General features: G+C 42.1%; 1 protein-coding gene across 2 annotated transcripts; it reads right to left on the bottom strand.

The window, feature by feature from the left end:
* Nucleotides 1-2,518: 2,518 nt before the first annotated feature.
* LOC123253429 (ashwin-like) lies at nucleotides 2,519-6,929 on the bottom strand. Of its 2 annotated transcripts, none has more exons than XM_044682625.1 (2): nucleotides 6,842-6,929; nucleotides 2,519-3,331 (listed from the first exon to the last, which is right to left on the bottom strand). In XM_044682625.1, the coding sequence occupies exon 2, from the start codon at nucleotides 3,314-3,316 to the stop codon at nucleotides 2,519-2,521; it is 798 nt and encodes a 265-aa protein (XP_044538560.1). In that variant the 5' UTR covers nucleotides 3,317-3,331; nucleotides 6,842-6,929. The 2 variants fall into 2 exon arrangements, with proteins under 2 accessions (XP_044538560.1, XP_044538561.1); XM_044682626.1 differs by lacking the exon at nucleotides 6,842-6,929 and adding an exon at nucleotides 3,802-3,884.
* Between the last annotated feature and the right edge of the window lie 2,143 nt (nucleotides 6,930-9,072).

The following is a 9,072-nucleotide window of genomic DNA, read 5'->3' as shown; positions in this document are numbered from 1 at the left end:
CTGGTCCACAGAACAGCAGGCCCCAAATAAAGTGGTCACTCGAGTTCAGAAAGTGACATCCACTTGGCTTAAAGATGCCCACGGCACATCCAAGGCTTGAGGCCTTTATACGGACACCCACCCGGACCTCAGACAGGAATGAAAAGCAGAGAGGTGGGGGGGGGGGGGAGAAGCAGGTCTACCGGCTACTTAAGGGCTGAGAAGAGACATTTTTTAAAAAAAGTTAAAGTACAAATACTGCCGGGAGGATCACCAGGAAGAATATCACGCAGCGCTAGAAGAGGCCCCCCAGAAACACACAAAGGCAAAGGGGAGGACAAGGCCGATCAAGACAACGCGTCCATTTTACTTAGAAATGAATTCATTTTATTCAAATAAAGATAAGGCTGTTGTTTCAAAGAATCTTTACATACAAAAAATGTACAACACAATATAAAACCGTTTGTCCCGAAGTATAAAACCTGCCCGAGTTTACTAAAAGAGCACCCGTTTTAAAAGGTAACATCCCGACAGCATTTAAATAAATGTAAAGGAAACTTTACAACAGGGAAGAAGGGAAGCGAATATACATTCATGACAATCTACCGGTATTTCTAGTTCATGTAAACGTTTTCTTGTCTTAAAATGCATACCAGTATGAGTTCCAAGGCAGCAGAGGGCTGAGGACCAAGGATTGCCAATAGAATACTCTTCCCTTAACTGAGAGAGAAAGGCAAGTGTGACCAACAAACGAGAACTAAGCTAGCGTGCCACTGCGAGTTGGCAGCTGTGCAAACGCTCCAACAGAAATCTGTGCCTTTAGCCGCTCCCCAAGTTCAGCTCCGCCAGCCCAGCAAATGACTGGCTAGCGGACAATCATCAATGGCCGGCTAGGCTACATTTCATCACACAGAGTACAGATTACAGAACCTGAGTTAAAGGCATACGATGCTCGACAAAATCGCGGGCTGGAATTTCAAGTATTTATCCACAAAGCTAAGTGACAGTTTGAAAGACTCGTCAAGAACTCAACTCAAGCGAGCGAGTTCAGCCTCGAAAAATAAAGGAAGTTTCTTCTTTACAAAGGATTGGAAAAGAGCCACCCCGAGGCGGAGGTGAACCGTACAAGCCCTTTACAGAAGTCGTGTCTTGGAGAAACACTAGGTGGAAAGCCCATGAACGGAAAGGGAACCCATCCTTCCTTACCCCTGGCTCCCGCTGCAAAATCCGAGACGCAGGGCCACTAAAACAAAGTATTTATAAGTGAAAACGTTTTAGTGGGCCTGGAACGAGGAAGGCTCATCTTCCTGATTCCAAATCTGGCCTCAGACATTTCCTAGTTGTGTGACTGTGGGCAAGTCACGAAACCCTGTTTTGCCTCAGTGCCTCATCTTTGAAATAAGTCGGAGAAGGAAATGGCAAACTAGTCCACTGTTTCTGCCGAGACAACCGCCAATGGGGACAGAAACAGTAAATAATGGTCATTCACAGGGCAGGCCCTTACAATATGCCAGTAGTGTTCTACCTGCGTAAAAGTTCCAGCAGGCAGCTCGTATTTCCTTCGTAGCTATCTTCCAGCTCGAGAATCTTTGCGTCTCTCTCTAGGCATACAACTACTAAAACTCTTTCTCTCACTTAGGAATACTGACAATATCTATTAGGCTGGCCTGTAGTAGTAGCAGCAGCCCAGCCTGTGACCAGCTGGGGCTCTTGGAATGGACCTTTAGGTTCCATCCAAGGAGTTGATCATTTTTGGTAGGTTGCAAATGTCTTGAACCTCAAATTCACTTGGACTGAGTGATGCCCGTACTGGGAGGTGCCAGATCACAACAATGGATCAAGCTGTGACACACACATTCTCGCAGGTGGGCAACGGTCCAATTCAACGCCAACGTACCCAGTAAATTCATAACTAAAGCAGGTTGCCATGGAACGGGAACCCTCAATGAAAACAGGGGACCATGAAAGTGACAGCAGCTTACAGGCAAGGCCTGATTATGTTTAAGAACCTTGTTTCAAATGCCCTTTCCTTGGTGCTGTCTAGGGAATTCATTTAGTAATACTGGCTGACACAGCTAGGGGATAAACGCTTTCCATACTGATGGGGGAGAACCACCAAACTGGCTGTGTCCAAGAGTGGGGGATGAACACAAATGTGGGAAATTGCCCCTTTCCCTGAAGGGGTCTGGGGAAAACGACTTCTGCGCCGAATCAGAAAACGTGCTATCACAGGGCAAACAGCCATTCAGCCACGGTGACTAGTGACATATAGCAGGGCTTTCGTTTAAACAAACGCGCCCCAAAAGGCTGATTTTAAACTATTTGACCAGCAGTATATGAGAGGCAGGGAGCAAAAAGGAAAAGGGATGTTCCAGGGGAAAGTACATTTTGGGAAGGTATCTGCAGGGTGGTTTCAAATCTCTTGGGAAAATTGCACAGCAATCAGAACTTTCAAAAATAAAGTACTTAAAGTGGTCGCTTTTTTGTTCTGAAATCTATGGTCGGGGGGGATATTTACATTTGGGGGAACCCCTTTCATTCACGGCCATGTAATGCGTTGGATCTTTTTCTTGGTGCCTAGGGACTTGAATTCGTTCGCTGACTTTGCGTCTTCTCGTGGAACAATTCTCTTTAATTTCACAACAGTAGCTTCCTCAGCGCGAGACAAAGGTTGTGCTTTTACATTGGCCACTGCACTCTTACTATTATTCGTTAACACAGGGCTCTGGTTAGTGTCATTGCTGGGGTTCGCTTTAAGGCCTGTAGGCACAGTGGAAGCGTTTGAATTTGGCAACTTTCTAATGGTATTGCTAGGAAGGCCAACGGAAGGAGGAGGCTTTAAGCCATCATTAGCTCCCTTTTCCGTCCTCCTAACTTTTATGCACGTACTTGTGGAATTTCCATCAAAGACTATGCGGGCTCTTTTCCTGGAAGGCCCCGCACTTACGTCACTTTTGGGCTCATTTTTCACTTCATTTTGCAGCTCTCTTTTCTCTTCGATTGCTTTGCCCCATCTACTTTCTGGTGCTTCCCTCTGAGGCAGTGGTAATGCATACCGATTATAGAGAGCAATCAGGTCATTTTTGCTGGTCTTTATTTCCTCCTTAACAATTATATTTTTCTCCTGCAGTGTGAGCAGCAGGAACTCCCGGGAGAGCAGCTCTGGGTGAAGGAGCATGTAGGTGTCTACGTAGGGTTGATCTCCTGCACTCCCCTCTTTGGTCACCTCTGGAGGATCCTGGCTGGCCTCCCCCAATTCAACCGTTTCATTCTCGGGAAGAGAGGGCTGACTCGCCTCGTTTACCTGACTTTCCGAGGTTCCCGGTTCACTAGACATCGTGCCACGAGGTGTCTAAATTTGAAAAGAGAGCAGTCAATACCCAGGAAGAGGTGACTCGGCCTTACATCTGAAGACAAAGGGGCAGCACATCCTGCCTTAAGCCCCTCTACGTGTAAGATCCTAACATTTTGCCATTCGGAAAATAGGGAACGGCACTGGAGGAACTTCAAATCTGATTAGCCTGAATGTCAGCAATGACAACCACCACGAATTTAGGAGCTACTTGGGCTAGCAACGGATATAGAGCACAGGGCCGGAAGCAAGGGAAAGGGGAGAAGAGAACAGGAGAAAAAAGGCCGGAGGGGAAGCAGCGGTAAGATGGAGTATAAGACCTACGTGATAAAAAATAAGATCTTAATTGCCATAATAAGTCAGATGGATATAATGCCTTGAGCCTCGAGGAGTAGCTTCCTCAGAGCACTGCATGAGAAAGGCAATAAATAACAAGCCCATTTGATATATGAAGAAACAGACTCAGAGACCTTAACTGATTTAACTCCATTCACCCCTCACAAACTCAGAGGTTGCGTGACCACTGGTGAGTCATTAACACCTTACAGGCTCCGTCTCCTCATCTGTAAAAACAGAGATGATTTGGAAACCATTTATTAAACCCCTACCGTGAGCATGCATTATGCTAGGCACTGGGAATACCAAAGAAAAATGAAACAGCTTCTGTCCTCAAAAAGGTTCTATTCCACTGTGTATTCACAAGGAGATAAATAAACGCAAAGTAAAAAAAATTTTTAACCCTTACCTTACCTTGCATCTTGGAATCAATACTGTGCATTGGCTCCAAGGCAGAAAAGAGGTAAGGGTAGGCAATGGGGGTCAAGTGACTTGCCCAGGGTCACACAGCTGGGAAGGGTCTGAGGCCACATTTGAACCCAGGACCTCCCGTCTCTAGGCCTGGCTCTCCATCCACTGAGCTACCCAGCTGCCCCCAATGCAAAGTAATTTAAAGGTAGAGTGAGCATTGTACTTGTACTATACCTTGTTACTATGAGAAGTACACTTTGCAAACTAATGTGTTATATTATTTTATTTTTATTCTTAATGCCAGTTGTTCCAACCATTTTCCTTCCTCTTCTTTCAGCAGGATCTCTCTCAGAGTCTCTCCTGAACTCTGGAAAATTTCTAAACATCCCATTTTCCTCCTCTTCCCTCCTGGCACAAAAAAGAAATTACTCCCAGCAACTCATTAAGGCTAATTCTTCTACTTGTGCCTTTGATTTCTCTACGTCTTCCAGCATCTTGCTAAAGCAACCAGTCTCTCTCCTCTACCAGTCTCTAGCTGCCTACAGATATGCTTGACTCCCTGATTCTAATAGCCATTTCCTTGTCTTTTCTTTCCCAATTAGCTACCATCTCTTCCCTTCACTGTTCAACCTCTTGAAAAAGTTTTCCCCAACTCCTATTTCCTCTTCCTCGTATTCATCCTCTAATCTGGCTTCACTCCCCCCAAATGCTCAAAAATCAACCTTTGAACAGTTTTCTTCTCTTTCAGTTAATGTTGGCCTATGCTTTTATGCTTAAATATAAGTATAAATATATATCAAATAATAATAGGTAAGATAATAAAACCAGCCCAGAGCTTTAAGTATGGCATATTGCGGGCTCTAATTTTTTTTATTTTTTTTATTTCTTTTTTATTTTTATTTTGAATATTTTCCCCTAGTTCCATGTTTCATGTTCTTTCCCTCTCCCCCCCCCTTAGCCGACCCACAATTCCACTGGGTTTTACATGGGCTCTAATTCTTAACAACACTGGCAAAATAAACCTTTAATGAACTGAGGGCATTCAGCATATTTTCCATTAATGACCAATATATGACATGTAGTTTAAATTTATTCTATCATCACTAAAATGACGTTAAAGGAATTGGATGACACTAACACAGATAAACATTTTGGGGCTTCCTATTTTTCTCAAGGAACAAAGAAACATCATCAGCAAAGCCTATAAGATTTTTTAAGGTGAATATGTATGACTGCAGAAATTTTTGTCACAATTATTCAGGGGAAAGCAATAGGCGCTAGTCTATTGTGAAAAAGAGTATATTTCAATACTAATATTTTTTTCTTTCTTACATTTTAATTTTTATTTCTATTTTTTAAAAAGTTTTTATTTTGAATATTTTCCCCTAGTTACATGTTTCATGCTCTTTCCTTCTCCCCCAACCCCCCTCTTAGCCAACCCACGATTCCACTGGGTTTTACATGCATCATTGATCAAGAGCTAATTCCATATTATTGAGAGTTGGACCTGAGTTATTGTTTAGTGTCTGCATCCCCAGTAATATCTCCGTCGGCCCATGTGTTCAAGCTCAATACTAATATTTTATTTTTATTTTAAACCCTTAACTTCTGTGTATTGACTTATAGGTGGAAGAGTGGTAAGGGTAGGCAATGGGGGTCAAGTGACTTGCCCAGGGTCACTCAGCTGGGAAGTGTCTGAGGCCGGATTTGAACCTAGGACCTCCTGTCTCTAGGCTTGGCTCTCAATCCACTGAGCTACCCAGCTGCCCCTCAATACTAATATTTTTAAAGGAATACTCCGAAGAACGTCGCCATTTATGATGTTTCTGATGTCATTAATTCATTGTAATGCCAAACAAGGCTGAAACATTGAAAAAATGACAAATTATAAGTTCTTATAGAACTATGCACCTCCTGAAATCCTGATTCAATAAGACTAAATTACAATAGCTACGAGAAATAAAAATGGATAGTTTCAAAGATCCAACATCCTGAAAGACAAAACTTTCAATAATAAAAACTCCATCAAAGTGTTAAGATTTGATAACTCTAGTCCAACTCTCAATAATATGGAATTAGCCTTGATCAATGATACATGTAAAACCCAGTGGAATTGTGGGTTGGCTAAGGGGGTTGACGGGGGTTTGGGGGAGGGAAAGAACATGAAACATGTAACTAGGGGAAAATATTAAAAATAAAAATGAAAAATTAAATTAAATTAAAAAAAGTTTTAAACCAGTGGAAATGTGCTTCGGCTACAGGCGAAGGTGGGGGGGGGCGGTGAAGGGGAAAGTAAGAGCATGAATCATGTAACCATGTTAACTTTTCTAAAAAATAAATATTAATAAATGTTAAAAAAAACAAAAAAAGTTTTAAAGATTTCCTTCCTCTGGCTCTGGGGAGTCAACTGACAAAAATATAGTTTAAAATAATTTTTTTAAACCCTTAACTTCTGTGTATTGGCTCCTAGGTGGAAGAGTGGTAAGGGTAGGCAATGGGGGTCAAGTGACTTGCCCAGGGTCACCCAGCTGGGAAGTGTCTGAGGCCGGATTTGAACCCAGGACCTCCCATTCTAGGCCTGACTCTCCATCCACTGAGCCACCCAGCTGTCCCCTAAAATAATTTTTTGACGAAAAATTGAGTCTAAAATTTGGAAAAAGATACCATAAGATACCTAGAGCATAACATAATACTAATAAGATATTAGATACAAAACTCCAGTTTTTCTTAAAGCACTGAACAACACAATACAATCTGACTCACCTAGTAAAGGCACAGTATCAGATGCTATAATGTAAGATGCCCAAAGGAAAAGCCACAGTAGAGGTATCACCGCTGTGGCTAGTTGTCCAGGTATATAATGGAGGTCAATATTATAGATGATATTTGCATAAACCTAAAGCAATGAAAAAGCAGAATCAGTGCAGTTAAACAAGGAAAAAACCCTCGAAGGTCATTTCTCAAGTCCAATCCATTCAATTCACCAAACCAACATTGCTCTGGTTTTATAGGTCTGCTTTTTCAAATATAGGGTTGGCTGGCGGTGGGAGTGCATCTGCGTTTCTAAAGAGCAATAAGATTGCATTTCCTTGTTGTCAGGGAGTGAGATTATTCCCAATGCCAGTGAATATTCCACATCAGCAAGGTTAACCCTTAAAGTCCCCCCAAATTTATCCCTTAAAGCACATTATCATTTTGGATCGAAATCTTCCCCCAAATGTCTGTCTATATACTTCTTTGCCTTCTTAACCAGAGTAGGACAGTAGTTGAAACTGTTTTGACTATTAGCTTGTTGCCTAATGCAGTCACACCCTCAGGAATAACAGAGTTATTAGGGTTTTCTGGCCCTAATCAAGAGGTCCAGGATGCTTAGGTGACCTTCAGCCTCTGCTTTTCAATACTGCCTAGCTTTTCATTTGCAGTTGTTACCTTCAAACGCTGTCAAGGTTCCCGTCTCAAGTCCCGTCTTTCTGAGAATTCTGCTTAGCTGGTTTCCCAAATCGAAGCAAACTAATCTGTGGCTCTGAATGAAAAGAAAGCATGAGAGCCTTAGATCATGAAGTGGCAAAAAAAAATATTTTGGCAGCACACGGCCTCCAATTTCTTTCTTAGATTTTGACTCTATTCCTGAGTTAAAATCAATGGCAATCAATGAAGTTTCAATGTTACTAAGCAGAAAAATGTTTTTACCTGTTCAATGACTGTTTTTAATCGCCACTGAAGTCCCGTCCACGTTATGGCTGCAATAACTCTGGTACAGAGAACTCCAAGGGCCTATTCCAAATGCAAAAAAGACATTTAACTATTCACTTTTAGTAATAAAATGGGCTTAGGATGAGTATACAAGCCCAATAATTTCTTTGGTCAGTCTCTAAGAGCTTCCACATTTCTGTTTAAAAGTATAGGCCAAGGGGGAGCCAGCTAGCTCAGTGGATAGAGAACCAAGTCTGGAGTCTAGAAGACCTGGGTTCAAATGTGGCCTCAGATACTTCCTAGCTGTGTGACCCTCAGCAAGTCATTTAACCCCAACTGCCTAGTCCTTACCACTCTTTTACCTTAGACTCCTTCTAAGACAAAAGGCAAGGGTTTAAATAAACAAACAAACAAATAAATAAAAGTATAGACCTGGGTTGGCAAGGTATGGCTCTTGAGCCATATCTGGCTCTTTTGAGGGCCTCTTTCTGCAGGAGCCATAAAGACCATTTTTTTCAGGTGCTGTTACAGGAGCGGCACTGTGAGCGCTGCACGGCTCTCACGAAATTACATTTTAAAAAATGTGGCGTTTATGGCTCTCACGGCCAAAAAGGTTGCCGACCCCCAGTATAGACCAAGAAAAAAAGATCACATAAAACATTCTATGGCATTAGTCTGCGTCAACATACCAATAAACTAGTACTAGAAAATAAATCTTGTTTTTTTCCAAAAGCTAAATGTTAATCCCACTATGGAAATAAATTCTAAAAAAATTTTTTTGACAATCAACACATGGCTTCCTAATGAAACTTTAAATCAAGGTAGTTAAGTAACTATGGCACAACTCATTTACTGATTCATTATGAGATCTCTTTAACTTCCATACAATTTTACCTGAAACCTCAGATGCTCACATTATTCTTCCTTCTGGTTTACATGAATTTATTTTATTGTAACTTAAAAAGAAATAAATCACTGTGCTGGGGAACCACTGGTCAATATAAACATCAACAAATTTCTCAATTACCACCAAATGTGATCTTGTTTGAACTTTAGCTCCATTCCCTAAATACACTCGAGGGGGAGAAGGGAGGGAGAGAGGGAAGGGGGGAAGGGAGACAGAAGGAAAGAGGGAGAAAGAGAGAAACTGAAGGAGGAAGGGAGGAAGAAACAGAGGAAGGAAGAAGGGGAAGGAATGAAGGAACAGAGGAAGGGAGGGAGGAAAGGAGGGAAGGAAGGAAGGTGTAAAAAGGAAGGAATGAAGGAAGGGATGGAGGGAAGAGAAAGGAAGGGAGGGAGGG

The sequence above is a fragment of the Gracilinanus agilis genome, chromosome X (assembly GCF_016433145.1).
Source record: "Gracilinanus agilis isolate LMUSP501 chromosome X, AgileGrace, whole genome shotgun sequence".
NCBI lineage: Eukaryota > Metazoa > Chordata > Mammalia > Didelphimorphia > Didelphidae > Gracilinanus > Gracilinanus agilis.
The sequence above is the reverse complement of the archived record's forward strand: the minus strand, read 5'-3'. Positions and strand labels throughout refer to the sequence as shown.